This window comes from Sturnus vulgaris, chromosome 3, assembly GCF_052056855.1.
Source record: "Sturnus vulgaris isolate bStuVul1 chromosome 3, bStuVul1.hap1, whole genome shotgun sequence".
NCBI classification, from domain to species: Eukaryota; Metazoa; Chordata; class Aves; order Passeriformes; family Sturnidae; genus Sturnus; species Sturnus vulgaris.
In genome coordinates this window covers 66,319,542-66,344,682 of record NC_142245.1, presented here as the reverse complement: position 1 = coordinate 66,344,682, position 25,141 = coordinate 66,319,542, and the positions used below count along the sequence as shown (strand labels likewise).

Genomic DNA, 25,141 nt, shown 5'->3' with positions numbered 1-25,141 from the left:
GTGTCCTCAGGCTTGCACCTGGATGTGACACAGAATCACAGAGCCACTGAGGCTGGAAAGGACCTCCAAGATCATCCAGTCCAACCTTTGACTGAATACCACTATATCAACTAGACCATGGCACTGCTGTGTACAGTCATTACTTGAACACTTCCAGTGGTAGTGACTGCCACTTCCCTGGGCAGCCTGTTTCAGTGCTTAACCTTCACCCTTTCAGTGAAGAAATTCCTGCTGATGTCCAACTTGAACCTCCCCTGAATGTCTGGAACCAATGTTAAAGTGTCAGTACAGCAGGCTCCCCAGCCCCTGCTCCTGCTTGGGCCAGAGCTGAGTGCCTAAAGCAGCAGGCACAGCTGATTCCCAGCACAGCCTGAGAGCCAGGCTCAGGCAGCAGGGTGCAGGTGCCTCTTGGGAGGGACTGCCAGGAAAGCTGTGAAGGCCCACTGATCTGTTGAAAACTTTTTAAGTTAAGTTAAAAGCAATCAGGATTGTATTACAGATACAACCCAGATGCTGGAGTTTCAATTTACACCTCATTCTAGTGCAAGGCAAAAGCCTTGATAATTCTGTCCCCAGATCCCAGAGGTCTCAGCTCAGTCTTGCTGATGAGCCGACTGTCATCACTTCTGGGTGTCTTAGATAAGTGTGGGAGGGAGCAAACTGGCTCAATACTGTGGAGTTTTAATCACCCACCAACAAGCTTTTGAAAGGCAGAGAAGCATTCGGGTTCAGTAACAGTCTCCTTAGCCAAAACATTCATGAGCCACAGGAAAAAAAGCTGGGGAGTGGTAGCTACTTCACCAGAAACTAGGAGCAAAGAAATACAAATATTATCAGGTACAGAAAGTACGTTACTATTGTCTAAACTTGGAAGAAGGAAGTTGGCAAAGAAATATGGTACAGAGCAGTTGGCAATACCTCTCTGAGGATCTTGTATTATAGTACTGGTCAAAGCTGTTTGATTATAACTCAGAAACTTTTGTGGGCTGCTATCAGAAAAAGAGAAAAACTTGTTTTTTTTCCCAGAGAGAGGAAAAGTCTCCCACCATAATATTCAAGGAGAGTTTCCAGGAGCATTCAGCTCAAACCTAGATTGCTACCAATTAAGCTCATGTTAATCAGCTTAATGCCCATGCTAATGCATAAGCATATTATTGAGGAAAGGATGAGAAGCACCAAAGCCATCCTTGCCTTGGACACTGCTGACAAGGAGATTTAAATTGTGCAGCTCTCAGTGATAATACATTCTGCTGAGTGGGTATTTATTGTCTCTCCAGATCCTTCTCTGAAAGAAGTAATTAAGGATAGAAGCAGTCCATAACTACATTAGCAAAGAGATCTAGAGAACACCTGACCAGCTGATTCCACAACCATGTGGGTTTTCAGTCTGAGATTTTGACAGTAAAATAATTTTCAGTAATGTTCATCCTTGGAACAGTTTCTTGCCCAAAGCTGAGGAAGGTGGAATGAGTCCATGGCAGGGAGAACTGCTGAGATATATCAGGTTTTTTGGCCTGATTATAGAACCATAGAATGGTTTGGATTGGGACATACCTTAAAGGTCATCTAGTTCCAGCCCCCCTGCCATGGGCAGGGATTATCTTCCACTAGTTCTGGTTCCTTAAAGCTCCATCCAGCTTAGACTTGGCCACTTCCATGGAAGGGGCACCCACAACCTCGGGAAAATCTGTGCTCATCTCCCTCACAGTGAAGAAGTTTTTCCTAATGTCTAATCTAAATATATCCTTTTTCAGTTTGAAGTCATTGTCCTTTGTCCTGTCACTACTGCCCTTGTACCAAGTACCTCTCCAACTCTCTTGCAGCCCCTCTTTAGGTACTGGAAGATGCTCTAAGGTTGGCCCAGAGCCCTCTCTTCTCTAGGCTTGTTCAGGAACAACCTGAACTCTCTCAGCCTGTCTTCATGAGACAGGTGCTCCAGTCCTCTGATCATCTTTGTGGCTTCCTCCACACAGCACCTGCTCCAAACAAGTCCACACCCTTTGTGAGCTGGGGGCCCCAGAGCTGGATGCAGCACAGCAGGTGGGGTCTTGCCAGAATGGAAGAGGGAGAATCACCTCCCTCCACCTGCTGGCCACTCTTTTGATGCAGCACATGAAGAAAGTACTCCATGCTCCAGGTTCCTTCAGTGCACTCATAGTATTAGAGCTAATTCTAAAAATAAGAAAACACATTGTGACCCAGGCCAGGGCACCCTGTTTAAATATCATATGTCTTAGTCTGGAAAAGAGTATTTAAGGTCAAAGTGCCTCTTCATCATGGCTTACTCTGAAGTGCAATGGTTTCAGGTAACAAGGAGAGTGATGATATGCAATATATTAAGAAAGAGTTTAGCATATGCTTTGATAAGTTGAGATTCTTACAATTATACTATGATTACTTCTTCCAATGAAGAGTGATACTCAGAGATCTTCAAAATGACATTTTTAGTATGTCAGGAGAGTATTCCTATCCAAGGAAACGTGGTATCATTTTGCTGTTGTGATTCCCGGGACCAGGGAAGAAGCAGTGCAGGCAGCCACTGTGTTCAGTGACCGACGAGCACTTTTCACAACAGTTGGCTCCAAGGACGTTTCCCTCTACAAAAAAAATAATTGAAAATTTGGAGCTCCCTCTGCTGGTTCTATGCGGAGAGTTCTATGGCAACTTTCAGGTAATCGCTTTCCCTTATCTCTGATTGTTCATTATCATTTAAATAATTAACTTCAGGTATTGCTGTATTAAAAAAAAAAATAAAGTTATCACACTGCTTATTGGAGCACGTGTCTGTGGTAGTTGATGTTATATTAGAGAAAAATCTGACATTCCTCTAACAAAGAGAGAAAAGGTTTCTTTTTTAAGTCTAGTTTCAGAACTTTCAAATTGCACAGACTAATGCATGCAAATTTTTAGTGGGAGCATATATCCCTATCACTCAATTTTCCCACAGATTCCTAATATGTGTGCATTCCTGTTATGTGACTGCTTTTATACATGTTAGAGTCTGCCTTACTAAGTAGAAACAAGGTAAACCAGGAAGCCAGCACTTGTGAAAACACTGCACCTTTATACTCGTTATGTAACTGTTACATGGTCGAGAATTTCCCTTTCTTATGCAAAAAAAACCTCTTACTGTTGTGTATGTAAATGGCACTAAAAGGTTTCGGTTCAGAGTTTGTTGTTCTAAGATGGCTCACTTTGCCACACAACACAATCACATGGGTATTTCATGTGCATCTGTTAAAAAAACAGCCAAACAACAGAAAGAATATACACATCAAGAACAGGGTTTGTCCAAGGTATTACTCAGGTTTCATTGTCTTCTTCATTACCTTTAAAGAGAGCTCAGGGTCCTCAACTTTAAAAGGTAATTTAATTATATCCAAGTATTTTCTGAGCGGATTCTGAATGGTGTCTGAAAATAGATTGTACATCTTTTCTTCCTGTTTTCTTGTAGCTGACACACTGATTTCACAGTTAAGCTGCCATAAGTTCCAACCAACCTGAGCTCTGCACATCAACGGTGTCCTATTAAAAAAATGTTAACAGTGGAGGTATACAGCTCTCAATAGGGCTGATAAAACACTAATGGGAGAGCAATAACGTAATTACAGGAACAGCTGATTAAATCAAGATAGCACTTAACAGAATAAGGTAATTCCAAATCTAATAATTATATTAGATTATATCATCATTTCAGTGACACCACTGAAAGGTGATTAGAGATGGAACTTTAACTTTCAACTTTTTATCAATTTAATTTAAATTTATTTAATTGCTAATATAGAAAAAGCCTTTCTATTTTCTCTATGTTCATTGAGAGAACAGCATATTTTCAGTTCCAGTTTTCTTGCAGAAAAGGTTTCTTTCAAAAGAATGGAAAGGTACTTAGTTCTGAATATTGCCAGCCGGATAATGGACCCATAAGTACACTCTGCTGAGCTGAATCTTGTGAAGGTCATTACAAAAATTATCTCACTGAGGTCACAGAAATTTTCCTTCTGATTCTGGCAAAAACTGGAATGACCCACTAGTGACTTTAACGTTTTCAATCTTCCCAACATTTTATGGTGTATTTAAAATAATTTTGGCTTGGCTCTCTGTTATTTATTTATCAAGAAAAAGATCTTTCAGTGATACTGTTAATCACTAGCTATAGAGTATAGCAGAGCTGTCAGACATAAATATTCAGAAACTATAAGCCAGACACTGTAAAAAGTATTTTTTACCAAAAAAGTTAACTTTCTGTAGGGAAATTCAGGGGAAAGTTTAGGGGAAATTTATTCTACCTATCACTACAGAAGTCTGAGGTCAATCTGTGATCCAAAAGAATGTCTTAAAAATCCTGGCTGTAAGGCAATACAGACCTTTGCATTCAGACATTTTTACACCTCCACCTCGCCATGAAAGTGGGAATGGAGTAAAGCTGCTGTCCTACTGGTGGTGTTGAGTGGGAGTGAAGCTGGTGAAGCTGCATGATTCCTGCAAGTAGAGCTGTGCTTCCAGACCACTGAGATGGACTAGAAGCAGAGCTGCAGGTGCAGCTGCTCAAGTTGCTGACTGCCTCTCTCATGTTGAAGCTACAGAAGTGTTACTTTTCTTCCTTGTGATGTTTTGTTCTGACAGATGAACAGCGGCTTGTGGCGAGTAGGTGCCTTGCATGGAGCAAGAAAACCCTTCCCGAGAAAGACAAGTAACATTTCTGGAAAAATGTGGTGCACTCACCTAAGATTTGGCAATGAAGATAAGCAACATAAGGATGCTGCTGAACACAGAACATGACTACATCAGAGAACTTGCAGCTCCCACTGTTCTTCACCCCTGCTTTTAGTTGCCAGGGAGAATGGAGTTAGAATAATGTTGACAGCAGTAACAGGATTATTTGGAACTTGGTACCTGCTATTCAGAAGGTGCCAACACCTTGTGAGTGATCATGGTCATGTAGGTATTGCTTGTAAGAGCTTTTCTGTTGGGGACTGTAATGACACATACTTCTTTTCTTGCCTTTTTATATGTGGTAACTCTCCCATTCCTGTTGAGTTCAAGTTACGAAATGTTACTGATTGAAAACTCACTGCTCCAAAGGACATCTCTTCCTAAACTGCATTGCAACAATACACCTAATTTGTACAATAACATCTGCATTTTTAAACAATATGCCCTTGTTATGCATATACTGTTGTCTATGTAGTTATACAATGATCTATATAGAAATACTATGTGCACAGTTGTAATTGCACATATTGGCTCAGAATAGTCAAACTTGACAAAAAACACATTTTCACTCTTCTAAAATAGCTGTGCTACTCATTATGTAAAGGACAATGTTATTCCTTAGAACTTTAAATATTCTTCTGTCTAACAGGAAGAAAAGTATTGATAAGCAAAGGCACACCAGACACCTAAGGGAGATGACATAATTATTATTCATTATTAATGAAGCTGTTGCCTCATTCACATGAAATACACAGCACTTAATACTCTATTTACTTCATCTTCCCATCAATAAATACATTCTCTCTACAACGGGGTATCATCTGTTCACATGGAATCCATTAATCAGAAGTTTCAGTTCAGTTTGGCTTTGCCTTGTCATTGGCTTTAGCTCACTTGGTTTCGTAATCCTGATGCACATTACATTTTGATATTTAACCCATTAATCTATGTATCCAACAAGAATCACAACATTCAGACCACTTAAGAATAACATGAACAGCAAGCAAACCCAGCCATTTCATTCTTTTCATATTTAGAATGAAAAGCAGCATATGAAGGGGAGTAAGACTGGCTAGAGGTCAGCATAAGAGGATGTTAGCAGAGTAGCTCAGCCACACTCCCTTTTCAGTTCAACTTCTGCCGCATTTTTTGTGGCATGTTTAAAATGTTCATACTGCTGGGAAGAACAGAAGGCTGTTTCTGCAAGATGTTTACATGGCAAGTGATTCCTATTTTGGGTGGTTTTACAAGCTTAAGAAAGAGGTATCCACCCCAGAAGTGCCTTAAATAGGATGGGCAATACCTCTCAGGGGAGCTTTGGAGGGAGCTGCACCGACATTGCAGGACCAGGCAGCGGCAGGAGTCCTGAGTTTTGGAGAAAGGCGGCAACAAGGGTCTGGGAGGAAGGGAAGGATGTCACCTCTAGGGGAGAGTAAGGAACCAGCGGCAGCAGTCACAGGCCGTGTCTGATAAGGTCTGACAGTGGTCTGCAGCAAAACTGGACTATAAGAAGGACAGAAAGCACAGTTTTGTCCTCCTAAGTACTGCCAGATCCTGAAAGGTAACAAATACCCACAGATTCTGCTGTCTCTATGAAGAATTTCAGGTGATCCTGAAGGATCAGAGCTGATTAGGTGTAACTTAATAATGTAGCTGTTAAAATTAAAGAAGTCAAAAATATTAGAAGAAAACGGGATATAAAATCAGCTGTTTTCTGTCTTTCCATTTTGGGGAAGTTTTGCATAAACATCTCTGGATTACACTGTCCTAAATGTCAGTTTTGCAGTGATGCTTCAATGAATAGGTGACAAATACTAGATTGCTACATCCTGAGACTCATCTACAAGTGAGGTAACCAATAAATCAAGAGATGAATTAAGGTGAAATTAAAATATGACTAAAAAGATTTTTTTTTTTTTTTTAAATAAAGGAATTTTTAAAAACCCCAAACGAAGAGGTAAAAACCCCAGTAGACATCTGGAAATAACTTGTAGGTATATAACCAGGAACAGCTTTGTAGTTTGTCTTCATCTTATGAAGACTGTGGTCATTAGCATCTAATCCAGAAAACAAGCCTCAGGCATGGATGATAGCCTGTTTCTGTAAGTGGGAAGTAGAAAGGAAGACTCCTTAGGAATTTCCAGCTACAAAAGAAGTGAGGACACAGGCCATCAGAGAGATCTGTACATCAACCAGTGTACTACATAATCACAGTGAACAATTACAGCTTCCCTTTCCCAAGTACTGGCAAATGAGAACTGATTCAGACAGTAAGCAGAGCTACCTCATGATGGTCTAAAATATCATACCTAAGCTCCTAATTCAGAGGGGTGTGGGTCTCAAGTCCAGTCTTCATTTAGCCAAGGTTGTGCCTTTTTGGTAAAAGTACCATGCATGCAGCAGGATTCAAAAAATTAACATGAAGCATTTTTTTAACACAAAAATATAACAAATATATAATTCAATTGTTGGGGTTTTTTTTTCTTTCCACTTCCTTTTTGACTCATCAGCATGTCTGCTTGGGCTGTTCAGAACACTACTATGGGATGTGATCTTCTCCCACACTGACTTGATGAAATCTGGGTTCAGCCAAGGTAATGGAGTCTGGCCACTGAATATCTAACAGCATTTCACTGCTGCTCACAAATGAGGGCCTGACCAACACACTGCTAGAACCAGTGGCTTCTGATGTTTGGTTCAACTGGATACTGAGACAGCAACATATATATTCACCTTCCATGAACACAGCTTAATAAAACACTAGTGCATTCAGTAACAATTGATTTGATGGACCATAGACTCAGAGAGACAAGTGTTAGAACAGATAATGGCTCAGTGTGTGGCCAGGAAGACAGGCTGACAGGAAGTGACTCATCTGCCCCTTGACTGCACAAGGTACTCAAAAAGAAAATTCATCTGTAGGCTAGCTCAGCAGACTGCCACTGCCAGAGTGCTTTAAATTCTTCAATCATTGTAGCACTCAAAAAACATTAAAACTTGTGATTATTTGTGGGGGAAGTTGGTTTATAAAGGGAAAGGAAAGAAGTTAGCAATGTTCCCTGCCAAAAGCACTGATAAATGGGTTCTGTAGCAATGGCAACAGTGAGGGAGAGAGTAAATCAGCAGCAGGTATCATTTTCTTATTACTGTGAGCTCCTTATTTATCTTGGATGCTCTGAATTCATGCTATGAATCAGAATAACACAACAGTAGTATTTCAACTGGTCTGGTAAAGAACAATCTCAGCAGTATTTGCTTTTCCAAATTTATTCTTTGGTTACTTACCCCTCACACTTGGATGAGTAGGACCTGTTTGCAGACAGTTTGGAAAGGCAACAGTATTTTTCCTCTGATTGTATAGAAAATATGGGCCTTTCTGTAAGCTCAGTGGAAAGTCCCTAATGTCCTGTGCCTCCTTTTCTTTGCTTCCAACTGGGAAACAAGGCCCAAGTGGCCTTCTAGGCAGAGCGACCTCAGAGTGACTTGATTTTTCAATCTCCTCTGATTCTTTTGGGCTTTTGTTCCACTTCTCACGTTACACAAAACGGAGAGGCAGAACCCTAAAATCTCAAAAACATCTGCTCAGTAAAGAATCACTGTTCCATTTCTTAAAGTAGTATACTGACTACTTCTAATCAGGGGAGTCTGAAAACTTTCTTTTCTTACAGATATACTATCTAGCATATTATCCCACAAAAATTAATCACCAGTAAGGCAAATGAAAAATTCACTCTTGCTAAATTCTACAGTCTATGTGTGGATTTAGCTGCCTAAAACATATCTAAATGGCAGATAGCAACCCAACTATGCTCTTTCCAGAAAGTCTGGAAAGTCTCCAGGGCATTATCAACCTTGTCCTAATGTGCTCAAACATACTGTTTTGAGGGTTGGAAGCCTGGCTAGTAAAGACAGTAGCTATGTTCTGGCTTTGCACTGGCCAGCCAGTAACATCCATAAAACCAAAGAGGTAGGAAAGAGGATTTCTGACTGTAAGCAGCTGATGCAAAAAACTCAAGTAGAAAGACCATCACAAATGTTCATAGGTCCAGAATTCGTGACCCTTCTTTAAGTGCAGACACAGCACCCTGTAGGATGCCTGATTTTCACAGGCAGTAGGTCATGGGTGTATGTCAACCTCACTCGGGCATAGGTATGAGAAGGAACATGATCGGGTGGCTCTGTGCTTTGGGAGGGAGGTGGATAAACTCCACTTGTTTTGGTCCATGGCATGTTTCCAGTGGAGGAACTACCACACAATCAGTCGGGGCAGCAATGTTGCTGTCATTTTGGCAAACCCTGAACAGTTAGCTAACATTATCCTTAGTGTTCTCATTATTTCACTGTACCACTCCAAAATACTTGGGCCTCACACTCCCTCAATTCTCTGAAATTCTGCAGTATTTTAACTCACTTGGTTTCAAAGGAACTACTTCTAAGCAAATCAAGAGGGAACCAGATCTTTCTGCTAGCAAGACTCCCAAGGGATTTACTGTGCAGTAAACAACCATTTTATTCTCTGTTTACCTTGCAGGTAATAACAAGAATATTCAGTGGAGAATTCAAACACAGAAGAAACATACCAGGCAGGACACTAGAAGAAAATTAAGGCTTACCTTTCTCTGTAAATATGAAATGCATTAGTAGATTAACTTCCCATTAGACAAATGAATGACACAAGATGCAGCATGCTACAGAAGACAAACTACCTATCAGATGCAGTAAAACTCTAATCATAACTAAAATATCCAAGTAAACATTATCTGACTCAAAAACAAGCTACGCTAGGGAAGCTCTTCACTGTACTGCTAAGTTTGAAGTGTAGTTTATCTACCAGGGTTTAATGCCTGCATTAAAGTTACCCTGGTTACTGACAACTCCCATTCAATCACCTGAAACTCATTGTCTCTGCAGTGGAGAACTGTGTGTTTATTGCAGAGTGGGGTTTTGATAAAATGACCCAGAATACAGATACCTGAACCAGTGTATTTAACCCAAAATTAAAAAACAATACCAAAAAAGCTCGATCCATGTTTTCAACACCAGCTGTGTGACAAGCAGCACAGAAATCAGAGATGAAGCAAAATTGTCATGATATTGATAATGCAGAAATACCATAGCATGATGATAGATCACAATATTGGTAACTATGCTGAGACAAATAGCACATTAGATGAACAAAATGTAATGACATAGCTTGAGCACCATCATTTTTCTTAAGTGACACAGTCACTTGGAAGGACAATCTGAATAATGTGTAGTTCTAACCGTTACATGAAATAAAGGATAAAGTCAATAAAGACTGCTCTTCTGCCAAGATCACTCACTCTGGACACACAAAAATAGCTACACAAGTATTTAGGATTCAACAGTTCAATCAAAACAGTGAACTGAGATAAAGAGTCTTGGGAAGAGTTTAGAAAACTAAAAGCCAAATCAGGCATGCAGCACACATAGTCCTTGCTTATGTAAAGTATACAGCCCTTAAAGAAAGTATGTTCACAGGTCCAGGATGATTGTATGAAATGCTTTAAAAACCATGGATACAAGTGATAGAAGGGTGAAGATTCAGAAGAACTGCATGTTAAACAATTGGGAGGATATATATATGTTACATGCTTGGATTTTTCCTGACCTCCTTATCCCAATCAAAATCTAATGTAGCATCATCCAGTTCTGCTATGGAGAAGAGAGATGTCTTTGTGAGCACGCTGGCTTTACTAGAATTTCCCAATGCAAAACTCTTTCTTTTGCTAGGATTGCTCATGTGCACCTTCAGTGATGGGCTGTGGCTTTCCTTGCTGGTGTCATTCCTCATGGCAGGTGAGGTTTCTGATTTTGCCTCAGGACGTGATACAAAGGAGAACGTAGACAGCTTAGCTAATGTGCTGGAGCGCACCTTCCCTGTGCTTGGATCATCAAGTTTCTCCTCTCCCTCCCTTCTCTTCTCAGTGGGTGGAGGTGACACAGCATCACACCTGACATCAGAGTGTATTTTTGTAATTTCTCTGATCTCTTTCCCTAAGGCCCGATTCTGCTGCTTTTCTTCCCCTTTATTATCAATTGATCCTTTTTCCAAACTACATTTTCCTAAGTGAGTCGATGTCATCTTGCTTTTCTCAGGTGGGCAGCATTCTTCTGGGAGCTGCTCTCCCCGGAGCTGCTCTCCTGGCTTAAAAATAGTTTCACTTGGAAAAAGAGAAAATTCTTCATTTGTCTTCTCTGAAGAATGACCAAGCTTTATTCTTGGTCTGAAAGAAAATTTAGCTAGTTTAGCAGCTGGGGGACTTTCACTTTCTTGCTCATGGGAACTTACTACCTTTGTTTCCTTCACTGCTTGATCTTTACTTCTTTTTCTTATGGAAACTGCTGTACTTCTTGCTGCTACTGATATGCTGTTCTCTTCTCCCAGCACAGAATCTTCACTGCTTGAGACATCTGGCAGGCCAGAGGAAGGTAATTCTGAAGGAAGGGCCTTTGCCTCAGGGTCTTGTGTACTTGTAAAGAATCCATATGACTTCTCCCTATGCAGCCTCTGCCAGCTTCTAGAAGCATGTTGTCTAATAACTGAATCCTGCACACTAGCACTTGGTGCTGGGTCTGCAATATTATCTTCTGAAGAAGAACAATTGTGTTCTTCAGTCCTTTTTCTCCTTAACTTGGAAACTTTGTCCTTTTGTTTCAGAGGAGCATGCAGATCCACAGCGGCTAGTGACTCTCTTATTCCATTTTGCTTCTTTGGTATTGAAGCAGATCTTTCTTCAGGATTTGAAGTTTTTGAAGCCAAGTTATTTGGAGATGTCTTGGGCACTGGAGACTTCATCAGAGAATTTTCTCCAGCATCAATACTGCTCCCTTCCACACTGTCAAACCATGCCAGGCTGTGTGTATTTTTGTTATTACCATGTGTTGGGTTGCACGAGGGCTCTAGATGAATACTCCCTTCAAAGCTGCCTTCAAGCAAAGGTGTCTGTGGCCCAGAGTTATCCTCTTCTTGATTTAAAGGTTCTGCCTGAGACCTTTGCTTTGACTGCCTAAGTGTATCCTCATTTGAGCACCTTGTGGTAGCACTGAAATTTGTTTCTTCGGGCTGCTGCTGGCATGAATTTTCCTTTTGCAATCTATACAATGAAAAGAAAAATTAAACAATAGTAAATTAATTTTCTTCCTTTTTATTTCTTCATTGCATTAATGATACATAACATGCATGACTGGTGGAAAGCTACAAATAATGTTGGTCACAAAAGCATATTATTAAGTTTCACATACAGCTCTGAAAGCTGGTGTTGCAGTCTGTGATCTTTCAACATCTTTGACAGTAATTCAGTGGCAGAATTCAGTGCCCCTAATAGAAGACAGGGAGAAGGACAGAGAAAGCAACACCAAAACTGCATTTCCTTGGGAAACCAAAAACAAAACACACAAAAAACCCCCCAAACAAACAAAAAACCACCCTGAAACAAACAGCTTTGCACTACTTACTATCATTTCTAGAGTCCCTTACAGATTTTACATATTCTGTAAGTCTATCTTCTAGAACAGGAACCTAATTAAATCTTATCCTGAACCAGGTAAGTCTCAAATGAGTTATTGGAATGGAAAACCTAGTTATTACTTGGAATAGTGGTTGTTTTTGACTTTCTCTCATAGTCACTATATACTCAACATGTCAAAAATGTGATAGAATGACAGCATTTCAAATCACTTATAAAATTTAATTATCACTGTCTGTGGCTATCAATATTATCAGGGCCCTCCAAAACAAAAGAGGTGCTTGAGTGAGGGTTCCCTCCAATCTCAGAATAGCTGATGCTCTGTTTATTGTACCTAAACTCATATTTTCCAAGGCAGACAGGATTCTGGTTTTTGCTAAACAATGATAAAAACCACCAGTGAAAAGAAGCCAGCTTCCATCCTAAAAGTGACTGCATTTGTCTAGAAGAAATTATTCTTATGCATTATAAACAGTTTCTCCACTCTGGGAGAGACATAACACTATAGACACACTGTATAGACATGTTTAGAATCATTACTATAATTCTTTACTAACATGTCTATTCTTATTTTTTTTAATGGAAAGTGGCAGAAATTATATGACTCAGCAAGAAGGGATGAGATATATGATACATGCTTGTTTTATTGAAATATAGTTTAGGGGGAATGCATGGAACAAGTCTTCTACTACAGAATGGGTTGTTTTAAAGAGGATATTCATTTAGTATTCCTTAGGTTACTTAAGAGAGGGAAGAAGAAATCAGCTTAATGTGCAGCAGAGGCCATTTGGTGGGATATTGGGAAAACCTTTATGAGCATTGGGTGGAGCAATCATGGAACAGACGACAGAATGGCAACAGAAAATTCTCATCATTAGAAGGATATAGAGCAGATAATGTGAGCTCCTGCCAGGAAGGTCAAATGCAGACTTGATCCTCTATTTTTATTTGATCTCCCATCTCATCCTACATTTCTATGACCCCTATGAGTTACCTCTGTTTTAAAACTAGCTGTCTGTCTGTTGAAGATATCTCACTTTCATCCATTTCTGTTGACTCTCTGGTTATTTAACACATCATTACTGCAAGTTACAAAATAAGTCTCAAAAATATTCAAAGGAAAAGTGAATTCTCCCAGCTGTTTCCATTAATTTCAGCACCATTAACCTTTTATCTCCCTTTAACAGCAAGAAAAAACAAGTTTCTTTAAAGCCTAATCTAATTTCAGGGGAAAATAAGCGTGGGGTTTTTTGTTTGTTTAGTTTTGTTAAAATTTTATTTCCTTCCAATCTAGGGTTTTTCTCTCAGGTTCAGTGTATTAAAAGTTTTCAGTTAATAACAACAAATAGGTCTCCCAAAGATTATTGCAGTGAGCTGAAAACTGGAGATGCAACTGGAGTGAAAATTCCAGCATGTAAGAAAGAAAAATCACCCAAAACACCAGAACTTTGATTCAGGCTTACATTTTCCATTAATGGAAAGGGAAGGATCCTGACAAGCCCAATACAGAAGGCAGCTTAAAAAATCATGAAGCAGATCTGCTGTATTTTACCAAACAAGTAGCAAAAAGTTATATAAAATTATTTGTTCAGCTACAGAATCTAGCATTTTGACTTTCAGAAGCACTTTTGAAACTTATCTGAGCATAATATTGGGATATGAGTTGGGAACTCATTAAAGTATTTGTAAATTCTATAACCCAGAGGCAGAAATGATCTTGTGATGATCTCAGAGTGCTACTTTAAAACTATCTCCTTGATTACCCATGTTCTCTAAAGAAAAAGTGCCTTCCCAATGTCAGAACTATTTTTAGACCCTCTCCAGATATTATTGTGAAACAAATTCTGTTTCCCTTCTGATTAGTTTGTTACTTTATAATACTTGTGTATTGTAACCTGTCAAGTCTTTGTAGCTCTTTGTGCAGAAGATCTTTCAGCTCCAGCCGCTCCAATATGAGTTCACACTGTGTTCGGTATTGCTCCATTGGATTTTCTGGAAATGAGGTGTGTAAGGCATTGATGCCTCCAAGAAGTGCACCCCCCTATGGCACCAAGGAGATTGAAAAAAAAAATAAAATAGGATACTACCTTTATTATTAAGCATCAAATTTAAACAACAGACACTATGTTATCTGAAATTCTCCCTTAGATATTTTAAAGCTTAAGTTAGCCAATATTTTCTAACTGTATCCACACAAATAATCCTATTAGGTCTGCTCACATGGCCAGAATTGCTCATAAACATAAAGCAATTACATGATCAAGCCCGCAGTTTACTCATACTTGCTTATTTTTATTGACACATGGAATGTGAAGTGGACCTAAAGCTTGAGAACATCATGACTGAAAATGAAAATTAAGATTGAAGGTATTTTCCAAATATGTGGTAAAAATTGTGCCCATGTGAGGAACTTTTTTTAACTGAAAAAGTTCTGACTTCTAGAAGTTTTCATTAGCTTTACCTAATTTCTTAAATGAAATGACCTGGATATTACAACTTGTCAAAACAGGGCAAATTATTGGGCAGAAATATTTCTGAATAATACTTTAAGAGTAACTTACTATTTGTGAATAATTCCAGTGAATTGTAAATGATTTTAATCTGGGACAATTTTTGCTGTGCCTTATAAAAATGAAGTCGTTTTTATTTGGAACAGAGCATCTGCAGAGTGATTTGTTCCACAAAAAATAATCTAGAATAGCTCTGTAGTTAACTGCTCTTTGGAAAAAAACACCTCACACCACAAACCCTCTATTTTGCTACAGATTAGTTAGCATTTCCCATTCCTGTCTAATCTGTAAAGCTCAACACAACTAATGAACAAGATGTATTTCAATAGCAGAAGTCAATGAAGTCTCTAAATCCAGAAATTGCTACCTATGGTATCACATGGATTACACGTCTTCCATTGTGCTAATTTCTGGTTCTCCCATTTTGCATTGTTAAAATATTATATTTTTAAAATTACACTGAAAAACATCACTCTGTTGCTAATTAAAGCTCCCTGAAACTACAAAATGCTAAAATTAAGGCTGTCCCTGCAACCTTTAATGCATCCCACTGTAGTTATCACTTTGGAGTTTTTTCACCCATCACTTCAGGAGCTGGAAGATTCACAGGCAATGAGGCAGGGACTCAGTCTCTTGGTTAGAACGATTAAAAGCAGACAAGGAGGACCAGAATTCCATCTCAGATGCTATGTTTCAGTTCTTGTGATTCAGAAAGACAGAGTCAAGAAAAGAAAGAAAATAAATCTTTAAGTGGGATCCTGATGTGGTGTGTGCATGGAAGGAAATTGCAGACAACAGGAAAAGTGCTCAAACACTCAAAGTGCTACTACTCTGAAACTGTGGCCTCAGCCATCTCTTAGGGGTATGATCTAGTGGACAATTTCTTCTGGACTGTACATAATTCAACTCCAGATGAGAGGAGTAGCATCATCCCATCACTTTGCAAGGACTGTGTGAAGATAGGTAAATTGATATTTCTGAAATATTCAAGGCCACTGGAGATGAATTGCAAAGAGAAATACGTTAGGAAATTGAGAATACTACCTTTAGAACAGCAGGTAACAAACAAAATATTGAGCAAAACACTGACAAAAGATAGTTACTTTCAGACTGAGTACTGTCAACCTGCGACTAAGGACCCAGTGGAAAAAAAGACGACTGTGTGATTATATATCCTGAGATATACAGCAATGAGCTACAATAATGTCTTGCCCTCACTGACATTTCAGTTCTTTAAATGGCCATCATAAGGAGTTCCTTTTAAATACTGTGTGTGCATGTGAAATTCTAAGTGAATTTAAGACATCTGTGAAGTTTTATTCCTGTTCTGGTGCTCATGTCTTTGAGATACTTGCCCCTCTGAGATTCTGAGATGGCATTTTGACTAAAGGAAGGAAACTATTTGACAAAACCACTGCAAACTGAGGGAAGGGGATCTAAACCAGAAAGTATTACAAGGAAAGTTAGTGGAAAGGAAAGGTGTAAAATGCCTATAGATGGAAAGACAAACTATAAAAAGGAGTAAAAGGAGAAGAATTGGAAAGAGTATAAAACAAGGATGGAAACATTACCAAGAGAAGGGAGACAATGCTAGCAAGAGAACATGAGGCAAAGAAAAGATCAAGCCAGGGGGGTTTGGAATATGCTCACAAAAGCAAAGTAGGAAAGAGAAATATAAAGGTGAATTAGAGGGCAAAACAAAACAAAAAACTCCAATGAAGTAGGTTGATGATGAAAATGTGATAGTCTTCCTTCCCGAAAGAGCTCACAAGAAATACCCAGTCATAGAAGAACTGTGAACTTTAACATTATGCTGGCAAGAACATGACTTATGGTAGAAGTTGCAAAGACAGTGTCAAAGAGGGAGTTTGCTGAGCTAAAAGGTGGCAGCCAGTCCTTCCAGAATAACACTGGCACTTCCTCATTTACAACCTCATTCTAGAGACTGACAATTAGGCAGGAAACAGAGGATGTATCTGTACAAAATGTGGGGTGTTTTTTTCTAGAGAAGGAATCTGTTTCTGAAAATAAACTTTTTCATGCTACTTCTATCTTTTTTTCATAAAACAAATGAACCACTTCCTTCAAAAAGAAACTACTTCAGTGATTATTCATACTTTCCATGCGGGAAGTAAAATCTGACCTTATATAGCAAATCTCAAATTTGCATTTTCCTAGTAAAATTGAACACGTTTGCCTGCTTGCTCATTAGAAGCTTAGAATGAAGTAAAGACGGTAAACATACCAAGTACTCCCAGGTAATCGTTTGCAGTCATAACTCAGGCAAATTTCTCACTGACTCTTATTAGACAAAAATTTGTTACACAATCTCGTGGATTGACCCTGGCCAAGTCAACCTGCAGCCCTTGAGGGCAGGACTGTATAAAAATGACACGTGACCCACAGTTAAAACAATTTTTTTACATTTACTTGTGCTGGTCAGGCAGAGAGACTCATAGGGGAAAATACACATTCATTATTATTATATACGTACATTTCACTTTTTGAGATGTTACAAAAAAAATAAATTAGCATTTCAGAATTCTTATATTCAAAACCATATTAATTTGAAACCGCTGTCCCATTAATTTTCCATCTAGTTAATTACAAGTTTAATTACAGTTAATGAAGACTAACGTGGTATCTTCCGCAGTTCCAACAGCTTCATATTTTAACTTTGATGCAGTGCTGTCATTGAAAAGCTGAGCTCTTCAAAAGACTGCAAGATAATTGCAGCAGACAGCGAAATAATCTTTTCCTACTTAATAAGGTCAGGCCCTGTAGTATTTTTGATATAAATTCCATTTGCAACGTTGTGCAATAGATTATCTGTGGCACAAACTGCAATTAGTCTCTCAACCCTCACTGAAAGGACAAGGGAGATCACAAGTGCCTACCTGCCATATGTGCATCTATCCTGAAGAGCTTTGTCCCCAAAAAAAGGAATGTATCTACATCCACAAAGGTCTTTCAGGCCCACTGAACTAATAGGTGCTCTGTAAAACTGTTTTAATTTGAAAGTATTCAAATTAACCTATACAGGAACATAGGAAATGCCATTTTGGATCAGACCCGTCAGCTGAGTAGAGGAGTACATCATCCCTGACAGAGCCAAACATTTCAGATGTGCTAAAAAGCCCCATGCATAAAACTTTGGATAATCTGCTTATGGTAATTTTTTCCTACTCCAAAGCATGAAGATTTATTTATCTTAAAAATACTCTGTCTGAAGTAATAGTGCCTATATTATTTGCCACATTTCTACTAAAAAAAAACCCCTTCTATCAGATTCACATTTCTTTTACTAATTCTAAATGTGCTGCTTTCTCAACATTCTAATAATACTATTACAGTAAACTAAAATCTAACCTTTCACATTTTTTAAATGCCTCTTTTCCTAGAAACATTACGTAAATCCATGTGATAATTGGAATGCATGATTTTCAGTCCAACCAAAGTTTTGGAATTCCAAGGTTTCTAAGAATAAAATTAGTCTTCTAAATGTTCTGAGTTTTACTATTACTACCAACATAGTTTAAAATTATTTAATGGCAAAATAAATTGTAGGTCTAGGAAACTGTTTGAACTTGCTCCAAAGAATGATTTGGTTCTCTCATAACTAATTAATAAGTGACTATATAACATCATGGAAGAAAAACCTGTCAGAGGCTATTAAACACAGTGATATACACACAATTTCTGTCTCAAAATGTTTTTAAAATGTAGACTACCAAAAGCCTATAGTATGCCAAAACTTCACTTAGACTGGAAAGTCTATTAAAAAAGGTATCAGGCCTTTATCCTATTCCAGATTTTTCAGTATAATCTCTGTTTAAGGATTTTAACAATCAAGATGGACTAAAAAAGACTTGTCAAGTCTCTGATTACCTACTTTTCACGAATTTATAAATTCCTTTTCAAAGAGAAGAAGGGAGCTGGCACATGTCTACATGTAAAACTGAATCCCTTAAATGTGGTATGGAAGCAATGGCAATGTCTGCAAGAAACCTTACCTGCATAGAAGATTCCATCACTGATACAACAGTTACAGCATCTTCCAAAGTCACAGTATCCCTAAACATCAACCGGGCATGAGCTATCAAAAATAAATGGGTGCAAGGGTTACTGAAGTCAAAAAACAATTCTTGGGTTTTTTTACTAGAAGGAACAAGATATTCTTCAAATTTCTTCAGCCCTCATATACTCATGCATGAGCATAACTTAAAAATAAATACAATAATTTTGATTTCAATGTCAATTTCAATTTCAATGTAAATTTCAACAGAAACTGGAAGGATTAGTTTTTCTAGTGAACAATGGGGTGTAATTTTCAAATTGCAGTTATAGTGACAGAATAAAGATGCTTAAAATTCTGCAGTTAAAAAATGCAAAGTGCTGGATATCACAACAAAGAGTGTGATATGAAACACCCTTATCTACACAGGCACATATCATCACCATAGAGTAGAAAATAAGGTCTAATTTTCATCATAGGTCAGAAAACATTTATTCCTCTACCTGTCAGAGATTTGATATTATTGAAAATGCTTTTTTCTTCCTTCTTTTTCTTCAGTCAGCGAAATGAAAGTGATTTTTGTAAATAGATATAATGCAAATAATTTACCACATGAAGCCTTTTTCCTAATTGGCCATGGAAGCACACTCAGTTCTTATTCAGCAATAGAAAGACAGGTTAGTTAATACCACCTAAATAAAACTTTGAAAGAACAAAATCCTACTAAAGGCCTCAATCTCATGAACTGATAAGAAGGGAAGAAACACTGAATGGGAAAATTACACGTGAATCTCAAAAAATTAGGAATGTCTTTCGCTTAAATGGAGAATGTCTTTCCCTCAAAATAGAGAACAAAACATAAACACCTAAATTAGGAGGCACTAAACTGCAATTTGTGCTTGCTATAGAAAATATAGTACATTCTTTTAAATTCATTCTGAAAACATTTGATATGCCATTTTATAAAATAAAATAATGTTAAGACAGAGACATAATGCTTCCTTTGTGGTTTTCCTTATAAATGAAATATGACTTGAACTCAGAGTTGGAAAATTTTAACATGTATGGCAAAATATGGGCTTATTACTAATACTTCAGGAAACAAAAAAATATATTATATTTTATGTGCTATTAATTTTAGGATTATTAATACTTAAGAAAAAATATGCTTATTTTGTTATATTAATTTCAGAGTAGAAGCAAATATTTGACTCAAATGGAGCCAAGTAAATTCTGAGATTGCCTGTCATAAAGACACATAATTTCTGAGATTTTTCTCTTGAATGTGACTTCTTGAAGAGGATTTAATATTTATATATATACGTGAGAATGTCAAAATTAGAACTGGTTTTGATAGTCTAAATGTAACACCCTTTCTCACACTCAAAATCTCCAACCCCTAGGCTCTTTAAATGAGAAGGATAAAACAATACGAGAATCACCTATCCCTACCTCCATGGAAAAGCTGCTACTCTGCTTACTGGCTATAATTATGCTGTTCTATTCATTTCATAAAAGTTAATTGTTAGCCTAAAAATAAAAATGCCAAGGCCTTACCTTCTGCAAGGCGTATCAGACTCTCCAGCAGGCGGATGGTGGTGCGGGCAGCATTCCTGCAGTCACTCCGACGCTGCATTTGATAGTAGCGAACAAGGACCAGGTTGCTCTCATCAGACAATTTTGGCTGTATGCTTTTTATAAGGCAGAAGTAGGTCTTCATCCTTTCCATGCTCCAGAGCTTTTCTGATTTGCTTGGACAGCCTGTGTTACAACACCCTTGTCAGTAATTCTATAACAACAGACATAAAGCTTCTTCCTAAGAACTCCTGGTAAATAGACAGGTGACTATGAAAGACACATTGCTGTACTACTTCTGGGGCATGCTGGCTGTCTGTACACTAGTCCTCAAGGACCTTGGTCAAATTCCAGTGCAGAATTTTACACACCATCCAATCCCTCCTGTATCAAAATCCACAGTAAAGCCTCCAGTAATTTTCATAGAACTGCTGTCAGCCTCACTGCCCACCAGATGGTACAGGCAGTGCCAAGTGCTTTGGAACTCCTTAAAATGAGAGATGCTACATGGGTGTATGCACCTCCTCTGGCTGTTTTACCTACTCTGTTGGAGCCAGCACTACCTGCCATATTCTGAACATTTTTTGTAGGGAAATATTTTGGAAAGGGAATGAAGCTAGCTGAAGAAGCTTCCTCTAACCACTTCTGTAAAGGAGTTCAAAGCCATGTTCCTTGACGTGGATGGGGAAGGGGCCGGTCAATATCAAATCACACTTGCCTTCCCTCATTCCAGACCACAAAGCTCCACATGGGGAATGCTATTGCTCATTCTTTGAGCCCTGCAGCACATACATCTCTAGTCTGTTCTGCCTGAATCAAGTTTTTGATTAACACCAAGTACAATTGCAAGGCATATAGGATCTGCAGATCAAACACCATAAAGGCGTGAGATGGAATCAATCCACTTACTGAGCAGTCTGGGCTGAAATCACTTATAAATGATCTCAGAGTAGAAGCAGACTGTTCTCAGTTCACCCCTCTTAATTAGTTAGTGATTTCTCTAACTCCTACATGAAGAACAACCATACAGCAGTAAACCACCATGACAAAAATGCAAATACTGATTAATCTGAAAGATTCAAGAATAACAAACTAAAAACTGGAGGAAAATTAAAAGAAACAAACAAAAATACTCCCAAAGAAACAAGCAACAAAACCAGAAACCAATCAACTGAAAAAAAACCCCAAAACCAACCAACCAAACAAACAAAAAACCCCAATCCAACAAAACACCTTATTTAAAAAGACTACTCTTACCTTTATTTTCCAAGATGAAGGATGAAATTATGCGGTCCCATTCCTCATTCTTCGTATCTAACAATACCAAGACCAGGTCAAATCTGCTCAACAGGGGACTGCCGAGAGCTATGTTGACAGAGACAGACTCATGGGGGTCATAATGGCCCTTAGGGTTTGTTGCTGCCAGGATAGTTGTCCTTGTGCTAAGCTTGCACACCAAGCTAGAGAAAGGTATGGTGAACATTATGGTTGAATTAAACTGGATAGGGAAAAGGATTCTAAAGTGTTTAAAAACTTTAGTGGTTTTATCCTATAAAGAGCACATTTTCTCTTGAAAGACCATAAGAACTAAACAACGTACACAATTATTGTATTAATATTTATTATATGTACAGCATGCACATGTACCAACTGAAACAGACATTTTCTTCTCTTAAGCATGATGTCCTAGCATGTGCTTGTAGATGTGGGGAGATTATTTTTGCTCTAGTAGTCCAAATGCACTCCTTTTGGGTAAGGCAGCAGCAGAAGCATTCTAACTTTGGTTTGTCACTGAGCTATTTCTAGTCAGCTCCTGAGTAACTGCTGCCTCACGTCCAAAGTTCTTCTGTAACTGAGAGGAAGGACCACAGATCTCCTTGCTTATACCCAACAGGAAAAAGCCTTATTCTCCCATTCACCAAAATAAGACCTAATTAACAAAGTGCTTAACCTATGTGCGGCTAAGTTACTACCCAAAAAATCCTCATTATATGTAGCCCTTGAAAGCGAGCAACTGGGCATATAAGTGGAAGTTAGCAAACTGTGTTTGGGTCTATCAAATCCAAACAACTGCAACAAGGAACTCAGCTGAAATACATCCCTGTCTTACCAAGGAGACAGGACCATATTGATTCCAAGTATTTGTGCCCAGCTGGTAAAGACTGGTAATTACTCAGGTGAGAGCAACTAAGATTAACTCAGTAAAAGCATGGTGCTAAAAATACTAAAGTTTTATGGGTTTAATCCTATGGGTTTAATCCCCATATTCACTTAAGAATTGGATTTGATGATTTGAAATGCTGACTCGTCTAGTTTGGGAATATTGTTGACAACAAAACTATTACATACAATGAAGAAAACAGATACATTTAATGAGCATTCCTCCAACATGTAAACACAAGTAAAAAATCTCACACTGTTTTCTCACATATGCTAACATGGCACTTACCCTGCCTTTGCAACACTGATGGTTTGTTGCTCCATTGCCTCGTGGATACTGGTTCTGTCATGTTCTTTGATACTATTGAACTCGTCAATGCAACAGAGGCCTCCATCTGCAAGCACCAGTGCTCCAGCTTCCAAATTCCACTCCCCAAATTCCTTCACAGCAGTCACGGTCAAACCTGAAGAATCAATTACTTCAGTGAGTCTCTTCCTTTAAATGCAGGAGTGAACTTGAGTGAAAGAAAGGGACCCAGCACAGTGGCTTGAGCGATGGACAGAGGGCAAATCAACAGGGAAGCTCCATTATGTACTTCTAATGTAACTTAACTTACAGTTAACTTTACAGTTACCAGCAACAATCCCACTAGTATTGAGGTAGGTTAGCCTGGAGCTGTAGAGAAGATTCTGTTAAGCTTTCCATGTTTGGATTGTGACTTGCTTTAGGACTTTGTTAAATGAACAAAAGGGATTAGGGTATGAAGACTAGATCTGTCAGATCACACTGAAAACTGGGGCAAAGACAAAGATTGCAAAATTATGGAACAGATCCATTCAGGTCCTCCTCCTCCTCAGCTACTAAGAAGGACAGAAATTTTGGATCTGCAAAGCACAGTTTGGGAAAAAAAAAATTTAAATTTTCATTCGCCACAGAAAGTGGAGTCAAATTCTTCCATTAAACAACACTGGGCAGATGGCAAGTCAAAACCCCTGCACAACTGTGGAAACGGCCACTCATTAGCAAGTATGTGCAGCTCCCTCCAATTCTTCTATTCCCTATTTCCCAGCTTCTTCTCTATCTTTAGCCCTTCTTTTTCACTCCAGTGTTCAGCTCAAAATATCCTAGTAGTTGACAAGCTGCAACCAGCCTAAAATCTCCTGGAATTCTATGGCAAAACCTGAATCTCTCCCTGCCTCACCATTTGGTTCAAGGCTGCAAAGACTTTCTCATCACTGTGCAGCCACCACAATACCTATTTGTTTGGAAATCACCAGGAGAAAGCTACTGGAATTAAATGCTTCCTGATAACGTAATACTTACGTCAACTTGTAGTAAGGAATCTGCTCCACCATGTGCAAGCTTTCTTGGTTTTCCTGGACTCTGTGCCCAGCAACGTGGGCAGTCAATCATCCAGCAGAATTATAGAAACACAGAGTACTAGGCAGTACTAGAGCCTGGCTGTGCATTATTTCTGACTATTCTGTCGTGGGGGTACACAGCTTGCATCCCAGAGCCATGGGCACTTTCTGCTCTCCCCCTGGGCTGTGAGGGATGTCTCTGGCACTGCAGTGCTGCGTCTCTGACTGACTCTGCTCCGTGCTGTCCCCTGTGCATAGCAGCCATGAGATAGCCTCTGCTGCAGGCTTCTGCAGGAAGCCACAGAGGATGGCTTCCCCTGCTGCACACAGGGCCTCTCACTGGCCATGCTGCTGCACAGGCAAAATGGCCTCAGAGCTGCTCAGGGTACCCAACAAACAGAGGAAGGGGATGGCTTCCTGACAGCACGGCCATGTGATGGGCTCCCTGCACAGCCCCTCTTGGGTGGCCTCTCCAGCAGCAGCATTTGGGGTTGGGCAGACAGCCCGTCCTGCCTGGGGCACCCAGCACTCCACCAGCAAACCCCGCTCTGCTCAGGGGCTCCCCAGACAGCAAGGTGCTGTATCCTGGCATGGATATCTCTTGCCATCGGCCAAGAGGTCACTGCCATGGGCTGCAGGCTTGGGCTCATGAGCCTGGCACCGCTGCAGACCCACTGCCCTGAGTCGGGGGTGCTCCTGGCACCCGGGACCCCACCAGCACCCAGCATAGAAACAGGAAAAAAACCCCACCAAACAAAGCAAGACAAAAACCCAAAGAAACGGCCCCACACTGAAAGTGCCCCTCGGCATATGGTGCAGCCCCATAGGCAAAATGGTTTAGCCTGTAAGTGAATCACTGTTTTAATTCTTCCTAGGGGATGCTGAAAGCTTAATGCATCTTCCTGCTTGATTAGACTAGTTTTGTGCATTCTGATAGCAAAAGTGCTTGCTCTGAGAGGTGCTGGGAACAATTTCATCATGAGCGCTGGACTGAGTAGTTTTCCACTCTTCCCAAGCAGTCAGCATTGCAGTTGCTGTTTATACAATACTGCACAATCTTAGCATATAAAAAACCCACTTAGGATTATTCTGAACACTTCTGAATCTTTCCTTTTATAAATAAGGTTAAATAAAACTTTAAAATGAACTCTAGTTGGAAGCAGTTTTTTTCTCTTGCTGAGATACAATGCTTCTTTAACTTTTTGCCTGAAGTGAACGGACAAAAGATTATGTTTTGTCCCTGTTCTACCCATGGTTCTAATTTAGTTATGATATTTTGCCCTGCTATTCTTCCAGCCTCAATTTTCAGCTTAGGG

The 25,141-nt window shown here is 39.2% G+C and overlaps 1 protein-coding gene across 1 annotated transcript in view; it reads right to left on the bottom strand.

Annotated features, from left to right (window-relative positions):
* Positions 1-9,612: 9,612 nt before the first annotated feature.
* MCM9 (minichromosome maintenance 9 homologous recombination repair factor) overlaps positions 9,613-25,141 on the bottom strand; it is a 47,218-nt gene continuing 31,689 nt past the window's right edge. The window contains exons 7-12 of the mRNA XM_014876711.2: positions 22,753-22,927; positions 21,561-21,763; positions 20,286-20,489; positions 18,727-18,809; positions 14,099-14,244; positions 9,613-11,831 (exon numbers count right to left, since the gene is read on the bottom strand). Of these exons, the coding sequence (XP_014732197.2) occupies positions 10,322-11,831; positions 14,099-14,244; positions 18,727-18,809; positions 20,286-20,489; positions 21,561-21,763; positions 22,753-22,927 (2,321 nt within the window). The 3' untranslated portion in view covers positions 9,613-10,321. The remainder of the gene's footprint in view (positions 11,832-14,098; positions 14,245-18,726; positions 18,810-20,285; positions 20,490-21,560; positions 21,764-22,752; positions 22,928-25,141) is intronic.